This window comes from Arvicanthis niloticus, chromosome 3 (genome assembly GCF_011762505.2).
Source record: "Arvicanthis niloticus isolate mArvNil1 chromosome 3, mArvNil1.pat.X, whole genome shotgun sequence".
Classification (NCBI taxonomy): Eukaryota; Metazoa; Chordata; class Mammalia; order Rodentia; family Muridae; genus Arvicanthis; species Arvicanthis niloticus.
In genome coordinates, this window is record NC_047660.1 from 6,315,919 (window position 1) to 6,332,830 (window position 16,912).

The following is a 16,912-nucleotide window of genomic DNA, read 5'->3' on the forward strand; positions in this document are numbered from 1 at the left end:
TGACGAGAAGGAACATATCTCAGTGAATTATGTATCTTCATAAACAAATGTCCAAGTGCAAGGTTCCGAACAATTAAATATGTTTGTGGCGAATTTCCAGCTCATATCTTACTTAACACTGCAAACACCAGAAGAAGTTTCTGTTCCTATTCCATAGACCATGGAAATGTACAGAGTTGTGCCCAACTAATTCTTCAAAGAAAATCTTCAAGAATAGGTGATCTTGCAGAAGGATGCCCTAAGCATCCTATGGAGAGCCAAATGGCTTAATTAAATGGTGATTTTATATGCTGAGTATCAGCAGGTGGTATTCTTTATGTGATATTGTGCTCTCTCATGGATGTATCACTTCAGGTGATAAGAGAAACACCACAAGGGCCTTGCTATTGCAACACAGAGATTTGGTGGGAAATGTTGCCAGTGGCTTTTAAAATGATAACTGGGTGGACCCAGTAGTAAAATGCATTTTCCTAGGTTGTTGTGGACTCAGCTGGAAAACTTAGTCCTATCATTTCCTTGCATTTTGTCTACATCTCTGAAGGGGAAAGGAGGGAAGCTGGTAGGTTACAGCAATGCCTAGGAAATGACTGTCACCATCTGATGCAAATCTCATGCATCATGCATGCTATACAAGGACTCAGGAGAACAATGGTATGTATGGCCAAGTCAGAAACACAGGTCAATCCTGCATTCGACTTAAAATAAGAAAGCAGGGCGGAAGGAAGGAAGGAAGGAAGGAAGGAAGGAAGGAAGGAGGAAAGGAAGGAAGGAAGGAAAGAGGAAAGGAAGAAGGAAAGGAAGAAAATGCTTATAGTTGGTTTGATGTTGTTAAGATTGACAAACAGAAATAAAATGGGGCTTAAATTATACCTCTTTATAGCAGCAGATGGAATCAAAACACAATTGTGGGGAAGCACCAATTGCTGGGAGCTTTGTTCACTGACATACCCGGCAAAATTGCCACAATGCAGAAAGGCCAGTCCCCTGGGGCCAGGTTCTAAGTGCAGTCCATTTTAGCATGAAAGCAGGTTCAAGTTTGGTGCCAAGCATTTGTTGGTCAACAACTGATAGTGTGATTGATGATGCCCGAGTTGGCTTTGGGTTCTTGATTCTAATTTCAGATGTTTCCAATGTAACAAATAGGCAGGTTGCGTGTGTGAACTCAGGAGTTAGTGTTGCCTAATGTTACCTAATGCGTTTCAACTGGGAAAATATCTGGAAAAACTATGAGGTGTCATCCGCATGTGAGTTTAACTTGATCTTGTAATTGAGCATTATTAAGCTAAAAACACTATGGAGAGTAAAGGACACCTGTCAATCATTATCCTGGGACAGGAAGCAGTGGACTATCTGGGAAGGTCTGAGACACATTGGCTTCAGATTTACATTTTATGAGTAGATATAAATATTCACTCAACACAACAGTGTACCTCTGTGAGCATGTTTGATTCATTTGTTTCACTGAAGTTGTCTTTCTTTGGAGAGATGATGCCCAAGAGGGAGGGTAGATTTCAACTCAATTTTTCCTTTTCCCTTTTCCTGTGCCACCCAGGATGAACCTTCCCAGCTTGTGAGACACAGGAGAGTGCTCACAGCCATGTCCCAGAGGAAGTAAGCTTCCAGGTGTGGGAAAGGGGTTGTCATTGTTTTTTGGAAAAAGCCTTTTTTTGTTTACCCACCTCTCCTGACTCAAGCTCTCTGGCCAAATACAGATAGCGCGGTCTATAGATTTCCTTTAAACAAATAAAAGAGCTTCATGCTTAAAAACAAACATATGCACAAGTGCGAGGCTTATCTTTGGCTCTGTTAAAATAGTTTCCGAATGCTAGTTTATATGCAATGTTTCAAGCAAACAAATACAAACATCAAGGTTATTCCTACATTACTAACAAGCGTTTAATAATGTCTTCGCATAGACTTCTTTGCTTACCATAATCGGAAACATCTCACTTTTTACACACGGGAGCAGCGTACTAGAATTCACAACTGGAGAGGAGTCAGAAAGCTCTTGTGTCTTCCTGCCAGCGTCAGATTAAGACCTGGTGACTGAGACCTTGCTGCTGAATGGCTGGGTCAGTTCCACCTTAGGGACAGGGTCATAGGAACCAGAGAGGCTTCTAGTCCAGTCCTTGGGGTTTGAGTGCCCCAAGTAGAGGGACATAGAAATAAAGGCAGACAACCCAAAGCCTGGTGAGAAGGGGGAGGTTCCATTGGACAGGTTCTTCACTCTGTGCAGCCAAAACAGGAACCCCTATCTGAGTCAGGGACACATAGTGATGACCATGGCAAGACTATGAATTCAAAATTTCCCTTTGGTATGAACTGCTTTTTACTGATAGAGGCCATGTTGTGAAGAAAGAGACTAATCTTGTTTTGTAGATAGAACTGTCTTTAACTCAACAGCTACCTTTCTAAATGTCTAAAGAGAAAAGTTCAAGACAGACACAGCCACCAGCTTCAGGACTTTGATGGACGAGGGTTTGGTGTCTGTCATAGCACTTTATAGGACGTCCATACACTGGTCAGCAAGTGCCATGTCAGTTTTCTGTGGTAGTAGATGGCTCAATTATTTAAATTTATATTTAAAGTTAGGTTGATCTTTAGATCGGGTAAATAAACCACGGGTAAGCCTGAGAAGGAGGCAGAGTTCTTGGGATGAATAAGGTACTTTTAAGGTAATTTGCTTTTTCTGAATGTGATGTCCCTGCCAAATGAACAGGCAAGGGAATGAAGACTTCACGTACTATTTGTCCAAGCATCATGCTTTAACGTTCAAAGGCATGCCAGCACTCTGAAACAGCACTTTATTTACTTAGGCTTTTAATTAAGGAAAAAAAATAAGACAGAAGGCAGTTAAAAGAGACTGCATTTCAGAATCAAAGTGCAGGTCTCCTGTGTGCAAATAAAATCTGTAGTTTCTGTTTCTTGTGTTTGCTGCTATTTTGCACACTTGCTGATGATCCCAAGTGCTCATGGGTAGTTCAACCAAGATTGTAAGAAACTAAAATTATTCTTAGGTACATTTGTTTTTCTGCCCAGTTTTAATAAACTCGGATTCGTATCAGGATATCCTTTGTCTGACTGGACAAATATATCTCATTTTATTCAGTACAAAAATGAGTGTATTATTCTTACATGCTAGGGGGCCCCTAATAGTGAAGTTCCTGAAAATCTCTACACATTGCTCTGGTCCCTGCTTTGAGATGTTACTGAGTGCTGCTCTCAGAGCAGCTGCGCAAGGCTAGGATCTGCCTGGGTCCTGGCTTCTCAGGCGCTAAGGCATTGGACTTGGCTACGAAGCTTAACTCGGTTGTTCCTGGATGGTTTTTTTGGAACTGGTGTGTTGCCAATCTCTTGTCGAGTCTTCTCCATCCCTAGATCTGCTCATGGCTGTTCTTTTGCTTCCTTGGGTAGGAGCTTACACAACACCAGGGGAGGCTCGTTAGGACCTGTCATCTCAGGAGAGGTCTCTCCCAAGTTCCATTTCCATTTAAGTCATGTCATGCCATCTCACCCTGTAGCGTGTAATTTTATAAACACGCTTACTCTTTCTGGCTCCGAGAACAGCCGCCACCTCATTCAGCCCCGCCAGTTGCCAGCTGGTGTTTTCCCTGAGATGCTTGCCCGTTTCTCTGGCTGCCAACAACCACCCTTCCCGAAAACGCAGGGAGCTGCTATTCGCATGCTACCGGCTGTCCCCTTTAGCCCCAAGGAAGGAGAACACTCGAAACTTCCATTATTTAAAAACTGACCAGATAACTCAATGGCTGGGCAAAGAATATTTCATATCCTAATCTAACAGTAACCTTTTGCATCCTCCTTGGCCTCCGCTGGTGTCAGAGGCTATGTACTATAGGTACCCTGAGAGACCTACATGTCTGCTGCTTTCTATTTGCTCCACAGCCTGGTCTGAATTTCCCAATCCTTCCTGCGTCACCTTCTCTTCCTTCTGGGACCCGGAAATCCCACCTTTCCCCCTTCGCCCAGAAATTGGCCGTTTTTATTGACATAATCAAGAAACAATTAGGGGACCAGATTTCAGTATCAGCTCCTCCTCATACATCACATTTTTTGAAACCCTCATGTTCATGCTGGCTATATCCACCTAACTCCAGGTAGGATGCAAAGGTGCCAAGGAGCAGAACCCATGTTGTCTGCTCTTGTCCCTGTAACTGTAGCTGGCACGTGATAACGTACCATCACATATCTCTGGGAAGAAAGGCCATTTAAGGCCCAAGTCAATTAAATTTTTCTTAAAACCCCCCACCCCCAAACCTCCTACAGGTGCTTTGAAGAGACAAATTTGTTTAAGGTACATGTTATTCTGCATCCTTGAACCCAATCTGTAACCTTTCTCTTTTTCCCTTTACACCAGCGCGTTCTTGGGAAAACATTTCCCGCTTTCTCTCTCTGCTTAGACTTCAAGGTGCGCAAGAGCCGCTCCCTCGGCAGGCTAGGAAGGAGGCTTTAATTCCTCCTGGCTTTGCCGCGTGTCTAATGGATGACCCAACACTATACATTTGACAGCATGTTCAGATCAGCCAATGAATGGCAGAGAAGCATACTGACAATGTATCTATCACCTAGATACATTGTCTGTTCACTTAGACTTAAGCCTGCAGCCAAGGCTCTCTAGATCTAAAGATCCAAAGCAATACATGACCTTTAACTGCTACTGTCCCGTAAACTGCCAGTTTCAGAGTGAATGCCATTTCAATTTGTGTGCGTTTGACAATTACCATCCCAGACTATTTATTCAAATAGTATCCTTACTACTTACTAAAAAGTACTGTGCTTTTGGCATTTTTCCTTTTCCAGTAAACTGGTTTCAGTTTGCTTCCAAATCAAATCTGTTACACTGTGATTTTTGTGGGTGCATTTGCTCCAAAGCTCTCAAATTATCTTGTAAAAAGCACTTTGCTCGATAAAAAACCGTGACCGTGATAATTGAATTAAACAACAGTGTTCCTCATAGCTAAATGCCACATTCTTGATGCCTTTGTTTATATAGATTGCTTCATTTAAGAATATTCTTAAAATTAATGATGTATTACTACTAAAATAATGGTTAACGACACTGTGGAGCATGTACTTTTGACCTGATGGTTCCTGGGCACTCATGACACAGCACCTACGGAAGGGTTAAGAGAGAGCTGGGAGTTTCAGACACGTTTGTTAAGGGGATCTTGAGATACAGTATCTGTGTAGTATTCAGTGTGCAGAAGAGCATAGACACATCTCAAATACAAACGTCAATGCAGTTTGCTCTGTTTGGAAGCAGTTAGTCCTTGGATAGGTAATCCTACTTTTTTTAAAATATTTTTCTGACCTTATTTGTGTAGTAGTGACACGAATTCTAAGATACTCCATGTGTTTTCCAGGAAGGAACAGAAGTAGAGGAATTGAGTACTTTCCTTCCTTACTCACTAAGAAACCGAATGTCCTACACTCACAGGGGTTGGTAACTTCCAGGACTGTGTGTACTTTGTTGACTACTCACTCAGTACTTCTAAAAGAATGCTTCTAACACGATGCCAACAAAAAACGCTTAATAGATACGAAACACAGGCTATGGTAATCATTAAGAAAACACAGAGAGGGGCATTAGTAGATTTTTAAAAACTATTTTAATACAAGATTAATAGCAATTTTCTATCCAAATCAGAAATGAAAAAAAAATCTTAACCCAAATAATAGTCATTTGACAGTCACATAAAGTTTTAGGTTTGATTGGTGCACACATTTTTCCTGCATATGTTTTCTGGATATGCACACAGAGACCGCACTGTGGTGCCCTCATTCAGGTGTCGCTCATGAAGTCCCTCATAACAAGGCAATGCCAAAGATTGCAGCATCCACTCTCAGTGAAGTCCCACACATTCCCATGCTAAGCTGAGTCTGGGCTATAGCAAATTATGACATAGCAAGTCTCCAGAATGCGTACAAATCAATACTCTATTTGTATATGTTGGCCTAAAACTAAGCACTGGCTAATGTCTCTACCAAGGAGGAACACACTGCAGATTTGTAAGTTATGAACTCCTTTGCTCTTTTGGCAGCAAGGATATATATATATATATATATATATATATATATATATATATATATATATATATATATAATCTGCTAGTGACTGTAAGTCAAAGAAAATGAGGTTGAGTATCTGCAAGCTTTTAGAGAAGTCAAATGCTGTATTTGGCAACATTTGAAACCTAAAGTCAAACCACCTGGTGGTACTCAGCCTTGCAGAGAGGTGAGAAAAGATTCACAAGCCAGGATATTACTAAGTTTTATTCCTCCTTGAGGACTTGAGTTGGTGCTTAGTCTATAGCCAAAATATGTATGTAATGGCAAGAAGAATTAGAGAAGGCTAATGTCTATAGCAGGGAATGCAAATTAAGTTTCATGGTTTTGCATCCAATAACATTTTCAACGCGTTTGATTTAAAGAATGCTCCTTTTGAAACTACTGCTGTTCATGAATGGACGGAGTTTTTCAGTGTAGACAAAGTAGTTTCTCTCCCTTATGTTTGAAGCAGGTGATTCATGTCACCGCCCTCCTTGGGTAAATCATGGCAAGGGAGTCAGAATTCTAGTGCTACAGCCAGTGATGGCTGTAATCAAAGTGCCAACTTGGCCTTCACTGCAGTGACAGAAAGCTGTCTTGTGGCTGCGAATCCAGAACTACAGGGTTCTTGTTCATAAATTTACAGTTCATTCTTCTCTGCTGAAGACATTAGCCTCCATTTAGCCTTTGTTGTAACATATACAAAGTATAATAAACATCAATTACAGACGGGTATTTCTGTTAGAAAAATACATATTAAAACTAAGGAACATGTAAATAGAGGCACTTCGATAAGCTAAGTGTTTGCAGTTATGAGCATCACCCACCAGTGTCTAGTGTCCAATTTGGGGGGTCCTGTTCCTCTCTACTCATAACACAAGTCGTGATGTGATTATAGATTTTTAGGGGATGACGTCACAAATGAGGGCAGGCCGTGGATGACAAGGGAACAGTGAGACATCTCCTATCACTATGCTGGAGTGAGAAACTCAGTCTGGGAGGAGGATCCCAAAGTACCGAAGGGGTAACTGAATGAAAAGGCTTAGGGAACAGGAAAAAGAGACCTTAAATAGTAAATCAGTCTAAAACCCATATGGTGGGCAGTGACAATGGCCAGGAAGGGCAAGTGAAAACATTTTGTCCATGTCCGTGTAAGATGACCAAATATGTGGCTTTGTCAGCTGACCCTTATTTCAGCTCTGCCTGGCTCATGGGCATCACTCTATCTCGTCAATAGATACCCTTGAGAATGCAGGTGTTGAATCAAAAGGAACAGGCATTTCTAGATTACTTGTGTGATGAGTGTGCACAGAACATGGGCTCACAATCACTAATGTAATGTGTTGTCATGTAAACCATCTGGGGACAAAAAGCATAGTAAGGAACAAGACATCTTGATTTGTTTTATAGAAGATAGTGCAGAAATATTTCAGAAAGGAAGTTGGAGCTTAAAGCCATAAAAAGAAGTTATTACTCAAATATCCTGGAGAATCAACATTGGTTTAATTTGTATTGCACCATGATTATTGGGGGAAAAAACAATACCGATTTTTGAATATACAGTGATCTACCTAACACAAATGATTGGTCCTTCATAGAGATGTGTTATATGTAACGAGGGATTAGAAGCCAAAGTGGGGTGCCGAGCTGGATGGTTTTCTGAAAGGATGCAATTCTGAATTGGATTAAGTGTTAATGTCACACAAATGTAAATGAAAGATGCCACAGAGTCTCTCGGAATCTTACGTTGCTTATTTTGTTAGGCATAAAGTGGTAACAGATGCTTGTAAATACGTTCTGTCTTTCAAAAGTGCTCAAATATACTTAAGACGAGTGCATGTGTTCTACTTGGACGTGATGACTAAATCGGTAACTAATTTTCATTTTGGTGAGAACAGAGATAGAAAAATATCATTTATGTGTCAGGACTGTTGATGAGTCAGTAAAAATGCGATTGGCATGCTGTAGTGTCGTAAGATACTTTTCTTCCCTATCCCAGATGCATCATAAAAACAAACAAACAAACAAAAGAACATGTTTAGCCAACTGTCTTCACACAACCCCAGTCTGGTGTATTTTGCTTCTCTCTGTCAGGGGAAGCATTGGGCCTGGCTTGGTGGACAGGTTAGGCAGTGGCTCTAAAACGGCCTCTTGAGTTTAGGTCATTCAGTATAGTACCTGGTAAAAGTCCTAGGCCAGAGGTGCTGTACATGAGAGCAATGGTTTTTGTTTTTTTTTTCTTTTCTTCATGAATAACATTCTTTACACACACACATTCCGTCACCAGTCACGTCTTGCACGCCAGGCCTGTCCCATGAGCTCAGGACAGTTTGGAGCACCAGGGGCAAAGCAAACTTGTGTGAGAAGGGTGGGCCCTGGCAAACTTGTCATCGATGGACAGCTAGATACGTAAAAAGATCTCGTTCTTGATTCTTGGTGCTCGCAGATCACTAAGGAGTCTGTTCTCTGAGCAGCATGGAACAAGAGGGGGTGGTTGACAAAACAGTTCTGTTACAAAGGAGTGTCAACCCTGAGCTTGGAATTAAGAAGTTAAAATCTGTGATTTATATATATATATATATATATATAAAAATAGATGATCATACTAAGACTAAAAAAGTGAAAAGAATCTCCATGTCAATACTATATATAATGTTTTTTTTCTCTCTTCTCTTTTGTCTTGACTTTTTTGTTGTTGTGAGTTGTTTTTGTTAAGAAATGCCCTTGTGATGCTGAAACCAATTGACACAAAGAGTCAGTAACAAAACCTCATGTGTGGAGCTAATTGTCATGTCAGTAAGAGAACCCTCGTCTGGGGGAGAGTCTAGAACACAAGAGCTGTGTGTTCTGGTTCATATCAGTCTGGTGGAGAAAGAAGAGACTGTACTATTGAAGATGATTGTTTTAGTCAAGAACTAGGAGAGAAAAGACTAAATGGGGGTGGGAGGGTATCTATGGAAAACTAAAGACAATTAGTGTCAATTGGATACAACGGACAGACTTTAGCAGACAGAAAATACTGCCGTCAGTGAGCGGTGGAATCAGGCAGGTGGAAGAGAGGAGTTGAGTTGCAACAATATTACCGCTCATATAAAGAGAGAGTCCTAAATTTACTATCAGTACCTCCGAATCAGTTTGGTTAGAGTCCAAGACAACTGTGTATTTCCACTACATAAAAATGTTACACTTTCTCCTCATAAGTGTTTTTTGTAAACCTTGCTTGTCACAGAAAAGCTCACTCCAGGAGTTGGCTGTCAATGCCAAACCTGGTAGCATCAGAGTTCCTTTATTTTCTCTCCTTTGTTTGCTTCCTTGTTGAAAATGCAGTTGTCTTGGGGTTTGGCCTGATTTGAAACAGAAAATTATTTTCTTCCTATTTTAAATGAGTTGTAAAAAAAAAAAAAATCAAAAACCAAAAAACCCTCACAACATGAAATTCCTTTAATTTTGCAGCATAAAAGCAAATGACGGTAAGAAAAAAATCTCTTGGTACGAAAGATTTGAGTAAGAATTCTCTCTGGAATAAACGAGGTTCCCACAGCTAGCTGAAGGAAAGAGAAGCAGACCATCTGGTACCCGGTACTCTTTGGGAAAACAAAGGGGAGCCAGATCGCAAGACTGCTTTCTTGTCATAGAAAACGGCGAGTTTTGTGGCGTGGTCCATTGTCCAAGAGTGTAAGAAAGGAAGGGTGTTGGCCACAGAAGAGCTAAAATGCAGTTTCGTTTGACCAAAGCCCACGATTATCTGTAGAGTCTCTGCAGGGTCAAGACCACGCAGACCAGAGACCAGGACGTCAGGGAGGAGCTAAGCTTCAAGGCCGAAGATTCCTCTTCTCTGCGGTCTGGGTCCACCGCTGGGGCCTCGGTGGTGACAAACTCAAACTCCGTGGGACACACATCATCCATGCAACCACTGCCGCTGCCTGAGCCACTGGATTCATCACCTGGTGGGAGACGATTGACAAGGTAAGTTGGAACAGTTAGCTGGGAATAGCGACAAACAGCACCACAGTTCTTGGGATGGTGTGGGAGGAACACTCCATCAAACCGATGCTGATCTGCTTCATAGATTGTTCTTCACGGGCTGGTTAATGATGGACCAGCAACAGAACTCAGAGACAGTATTCACTGGTGGTATCTGCGCAGAGTACACTTGTAACGGGTGCCCTCTCAACCACATCAATATTAGCTGCATCTGCTAACTAATATTTAAATGACTAAGAAATTGTGTTCTGGAGCTGGGGACATGGCAGCTCACCGCCACCTGTAACTTTATTCTTGGAGATCTGGCGCCCTCTTCTGGCCTCTCTAAGCTCCCCCCTCCCCCAAGTTGCCTATAAACTAAACTAAACTAAACTAACTAACTAACTAACTAACTAACTAACTAACTAACTAACTAATCATATCTGTCTCTGTCTCTGTCTCACACACACACTCTTACATATTTCTATCTTTAAAAAGCAATTCTGTTCTCTGCTCCATTGTACTTCAGTGTTGCTGTTTTAAGATCTTATGCTTTTTAGAGACAATTTTGGGTTTTTCTTTGTTTTGGAAACCTAGGCTCCAAAACTCATAATCCTCCTTCCCCCTGTCGATGTCTCCAGAGTGCTGGGGTTAAAGATGTATGTCATCTCACCCTCTTTAAAAAGACCTTTGAAAGGCCATTTAAGGTAAAAAGGGAAAACAAACACAAGCAGTGCAGGCAGGACAGCAGAGACAGCAGAGACAGCAGAGACAGCAGAGACAGCAGTGGAAAGCTGCAGAAGGCAGACACTGTCACCATACTTGGCCTCTTTCATCCCACCCCCATGTTCTTGTCCTAACAGCAAACACGGACTCTTTTCAACCAGCCTCTCTCTAGGATACGAGTGGGTAAGCTACATTATGTTGCTTAGTTCCCCATGGCCCCAAACATAAGAAACAGATTCTGTGTTTTTTTAATGTTTGGAATAATTGAATGGGGAGTCCTATCATGGAACTGTAAGAATTCTACACGTGAAGTTCAGGCTGACAGTTTGATTATAACGCAGGTACAACTGGTCCAGGGGTTTGCAGCAGCTTTCATATTCCCAGGGTATAACAAAGTAGCTGTGACAGAGACTGCATGGCCCTAACATATTTATTATCTGTCCCATTACAGAGCATGTTTGTCAGTCCCTGTTTGATTCGCTGCCCACACCTTGTCTAAGGGTGCCTTCCTCCCCTCCTGCCCACCATGCCTCTGGGCTCGCCTAATTATCGTGTCTCATTGTTTCCTTCATGTTTGATGACATTTTCAACCAACTATGGAGAAAAAAATAATTCCAGGAAGTTCCAAGAAGCAATGTGAATTTGTCACATATGAAGTGAAACCCCCGTGAATGGCTTGATGTCTGAACAGGCCCTGCTAAAGCTTACTTTTATGTCATGGCTCCCAGTTTCTCTCTTGCATTACATACTATGTAGCTCTACCCTAACTGTATCTATGTCAAAATGTATGCCTTTCTCTTGCTATTATTCCATGAAAAATGCAGCATAACAATTATTTATATATGATTTATTGTATTAGTTATAAGCCACAGATTATTTTAAGTATACGGGATATGGGGGGATGTGTACAGATTACATGCAAATGCTAAGTAATTTTACCTCAAGGAGCTGAGCAATTCTGCCTTTGGCTACCTGCAGAGGATCTGATAACCAGATCCTTCCACCGTGAGTGAAACTTAGCCTGCTACCTGAACATTCTCCCCAGTACCTCGACTTGTGCTATTTATTTACTTGCTGGCTTGTTTAATGTCTATACTTGCTTAGAATATAAACTTTTATATGAGAGTAGATAGAGTCTTTGCATAGACCGTTCCCCTCCAAGTGGCCATTGATCTCTGATGGGCAGCAGATGCTCAATAAGTCCTGTTGAATTGATCAATATGCCTTGAGCAATTAATTTAACTTCTATCAGTTTCTATATCTAAACACGCACGGTTGGTAACGTTTGCCTTGCAGGCTGTGAGTAGAGACAATTTGATGAAATGCATGAAATGCCAATGTTGCCAGATGGGAAAGACTTGTTTCTTCCTGAAATGGTGAAGTAACACTTAAGCTACCATTATTAATTTGGATGGACAGGAGTGAATAGATTCAACAAGCATCTTTCTCCTCATCTGTAAAAATAAAAGTAACAAGGCTTCTCAGAACTGTTCTGGGGAGAAATGAGACAGTGCTTATGAAAAGGTTCAGGAAACAGTGGTTTTTATACTGAGGATTACTGCTACTCTTATCTGCTCAGTTAGTTCAACAAACATTCCTAAATTCCTGCCTTGCTGTTGGGTCTCCCTGTTCCTGAGACACAGTGCCATTTTGGATTTAGACGGTAGTGTAGGGATTCTTCTATTGTTCCCCGGAGTGAGAAAGAACATTCAGTACTGTTTTTCCCGCCCCCTAAATGGAACATCTAAATATCAGATAAGATCACTTGAATACATTATACTAGGTTCTTAACATTTCTATGCCTTATCTTTATTGGCCTTTACAAGGAGAAAAATGTCCATTAATTAAATTCAGAGATATCAGAATTGCAAAGGGAATTGTTCTGAACACCAGTATCATGAGCAAAAAGTAATATAACCTTTACAAAGATATTATTAAAGTGACTTAGAATATTAAAACTGTGGAAAGCAAATAGTGACAAGAGGTTCTGGCTGTGAAAAGCAATGCCCACGTCCTTCTGAAAGGGAATCACCAATTCAGGTGTTATGGGGGTAGAATGGGCAAGTTGAAAAAATAGTTGCAGGCGATAAAGCTGGTGCAGGCTGTGAAGCGTAATAACGGTTCACAGGCTAGGCACTGCCTTAAAACAGCCACATTCGGTGTTTCAGTTAGATCCAAGGGATGCGCTTCACCGTCCTTAATTTTTTTGTTTTCTTCTGAGAAGAAATTGAGAAAAGTCTCTTCCTCCTTGACATCCCCCGAGTTTTGCAGAATGACATCTCTTTAGACTAGAGAAGAAAGAAGTGAAACAAAGCCAACATCAGCTAATCCTCACAGAGCTTCAACATTCATCTGAATAGTCACACTCCAGTTCTGACAGTCCACCATTATCTAGAGAAGATAGAGTGTATCAAATGAGAAACACCAGGACGTGGTGAAGGCTGCAAGCTGGTGTCACGTTCTCTTCTGGAGAGGAAGGGAGAGATCTGGCTAACTCAAGAAGAAATAATGGGATGAAGCTGAGAAATTTGACAGCAGCAAAGTCCATCTTGGTGGTAACTAGCCTGAGAAAATGAATTCCTGAGTTCTTTAAAGTGGAAGAAAACACTAAAAACTTTCTGTAGGGGACAGCTCAGCAGGACGGTGGCAGAGCTGAGACGTCTTAATGTCTTCAGTCTGTAACTTGTGCCTTTCCAGTTCATTAACCAAATACACACGCATCTTCAGCTTCAGCAAGCAACTTAAGGATCACTGGCAGCTTACGACTGGTGTTCAAGAATTCTCTTCCTGTGAATTCTCCTAGGTTACACACTTAAGAGAAAACCAACATACCCAAGAAGAAATCTTACAGAATCGCTTGCCTCTGTATCTATGCATCTTGAAGCCACTTAGGCAAACCCCAAATATACTTAGCTTCATTTCAGTGTTCACTGATGAGAGTCCATGAAATCACATCAAGTGTTTTTCTGATCCCCACTGAAACAATCATGTATAATATTACTTTAGCAGCGCACTATTTCTCTAATATTTCAGATATAAATGTTTATAGTTTGTGTCTGTGTACAACTCAGTAGGGAGGAAAATAGTGCATTGAACCAGCTTACAAACCTCAAGACATTGATTTAGCTTTTTCATAAGTTACCTCCAATAGGCACCTAGTTAGAACCTCTTACCATTTGCTGTTTCTCACATTTTTAGTATTTTAAGATATTTAATAGTGACTTTGTAATGGAGGAATTTGAGTCTCAAGAAGTATAGATTCTTCCCTACATCCAGTCAAGCCACATCTCAATAAAGTCATTCATTTTAAAATGTTACAATTTCAAACAAATTCAACATATGAAACTTCTACAGCATCTTAGCCTAACAAGGTACCCATAGAGTGTCACTGTCTGCCCCTGTGTTCCTGGGCTCACTTGAGTTTGTTGATTTGAATCTTCTGTCAGGAACCAGGAGAGAACACCACACAGTGTGATGATAGGCCAAGAAAAGAGCCAAATCCAAACTTTTAAGCGCTGTTTCTATTGCAAGTGCGTGTCCCCTTTGTAAAGATAATCTCTTGTGCAATGTATGAATTCTTTGCCTGTCAATAAAAAAGCGGATGGTTGACATGCTGAGGCAGGATTAGAAGGTGGGCCATCCGACAGAGTGAGGGAGGATTCTCAGAGATAGTCAGGCACAGGAGACTTGCCCCAGACACAGAAGAAGACAGTAGCATGAAACTGAAGACCAGGTAACCAGCCATGTAGTATGGCTTAGACCAGAATAAACAGGTAATTAAGTTATGAGCTAGTCGGGGAACAAGCAAAGCTTTTGGCCTAGGCATTTATTCATGATGTATTAAGTCTCAGAGTCATTATTTCTGCAAACAAAGTGGCTGGGTAGAAAAACATGAGGTTACAGATGGCTTTAACTAAATATGGCGCCCAACACAGGACATAGAGTCCAAGCTTAGAACAAAAGATTCAGGCTAAGAGTTACAGATACAAATAGAGCCAGACAGGAAGTTAGGCAGCTGTGTGCTAGCCAGACAGAAGGCCTGGCCCTTTAAGAAAAGAAAGTGGGGAAACCAGGGAGAGGCTTGACTGTGGAAGTACAGGTCCCTTATTTCTCACCCCCACCCCCAAGTTGCAGCACAGCTGGCTGCTGGAAGGCCAGTGAGTAGCAGCCGTGTTCTGCAGGAGAAAAGCTTCCCAGAACAGCTCTAGGAAGTGAGCCTGGAGAAAAGCCGCTGGGAAGGAGTTGTTCTGGCCAAAGAGTGAGAAAGGCATAGGAAACAGCAGTGAGGCTGTACCAGTGCAGTCTTTATAAAAAAGTCCCTACTAATAGAAAAGCCAGCCACTGGGGAGAAAGGAGGCCTATGAATGGCAGGTAGTAAATGGGAATACAGGGCAGCTTGCCACTTGCCCAGTAACTTCTCAGAGCTTGGTGAACAAAATGCGGCATGCAAAAGGGCTATCCAGAGCTGGGGGAAGTGGGTGATCAGAATAAGAAACCTTTGAAGGGGTCCAGTCTGGAACCTTACAATAACATCAGAGAGGGTTGTTCCAGATTCAAGAAATCCACAGGGTTATCAAGAGTTAGAATGGCAACCATAGAGGTAAACTTTGTTGAGTTAAGAATCCAGATTCTACTTATTGGTGCTGCCTTAGAACAATGTCATACAATACATTATGCATTTCAGTTAGCAGAGTTTGGAGAATTAAGATTTGTACATTGTGTTGGTGCATCATACAATTGATGCACGTTCAGAATTCTGTTGGGCTTTTGACTTGAACTCTGAAAAAGATGGATCTGAGAGAGATCTCACATTTATTAGAGAGGGGGACTGTCTTGGAAAAGCCTTTACAGACTGAAGCTGATACATATGCTTCAACATATGTATCCACTAAAATACAACAATATTTTAGACAGTATAGCACAAAACTTGTTACAGATGTAGCTTACATTTCTACAGGTCAACAAATTATGAAAAGGTATAATAAGACTTTAAAGGAATTGCTCATAGAACTGAAGGGGGATTGGAACAGATATGAGCTCTCCTAGAGATAGATTAAACAGTGATTTGTTGACTTTAAACTTTTTGAATGCCACTGAGAGAGATAACACAGCTCCTGAAATACACTGTAGTTTAGAAAGGACTGATGAATTAGATCAGCCTCTATATGTAATAACCTCAGAATTGAGGGCAAAAAAATATGTGGTGTTGGGGAGGAGAGTTTGTATTTGTTTCAACAGGAAAAGAAAAGCTGTGTATTGTATCCAAATTGTTGGAAATCAGATATGACTGGAGGAGACCCCCTGAGGGTCTGGCTGCAGACAGAAAGAAAAAAATCAAGAGAAGGAACAAGACAGGCAAAGTATATGCTGATCCCCCTATGTGGAAATGCCTCTGAGACTGGCTGAGACATGAAAATGTCTCCAGCCAGAACTTCAGCTAAGCATCCTCAGAATTGGCTACAGAATTCTCAAGACTTACCGTGTTATCCTTTTACATGGCATAGATAGAACATTCAATTAAAGTTTGGTTGTGCAATCCAAGCTAACTTTTAAAGAACCACAGATGCCTTATCTGCTTGAACAGAGAGCAGAGAATAGTCTTTAACTCAGTTGTGCACACTGCACATTCCATAGTTATGCTAATGTGGAAATATATAACACCTTTTAAAGTTTATATGTTCACAGAGGAGAAACAACCAGAAAAGCCCTGACAAGATTCACCTTGAGGATCTGAGAAGGATGCTGAGACACTGAAACATAGTTATCCCAGCATCCTGCTTGATCTAACCTCACATTGCCTCAATAGCTGTTTCATCAACATCTGTGTCCAGGACAGCTTGAAAGAAAACAGCATCACAGACTGTTCCCGTCAAGAATGCAGTTAAGCTCTGAACTTTCTCAACATGCAGAGACTGGACAACAAACGATACAGCTAGCTTTCTTAAGACTGACCAATATCCCAGTTTCTTAGCCCCCCTCAAAGGAAAAAAGATATCCCAAGATAAACAAGAATCTATTTTAGAGATCTATGCCCCATTCCCAAGAGGTGGGATGGATGGTTTTTGGTCGTTTAGTGTATGGTGGATGTTTGTTGTCATTTAAGGAGGATGGTTACAAGTTTTTATGGCACTGGTGAGGGCAGAAACAAAATTAGGGA

At 41.3% G+C, this 16,912-nt stretch overlaps 1 protein-coding gene across 1 annotated transcript in view; it reads right to left on the reverse strand.

The window, feature by feature from the left end:
• Positions 1-5,608: 5,608 nt before the first annotated feature.
• Gpc6 (glypican 6) overlaps positions 5,609-16,912 on the reverse strand; it is a 1,004,917-nt gene continuing 993,613 nt past the window's right edge. The window contains exon 9 of the mRNA XM_034498066.2: positions 5,609-10,010. Within this exon, the coding sequence (XP_034353957.1) occupies positions 9,808-10,010 (203 nt within the window). The 3' untranslated portion in view covers positions 5,609-9,807. The remainder of the gene's footprint in view (positions 10,011-16,912) is intronic.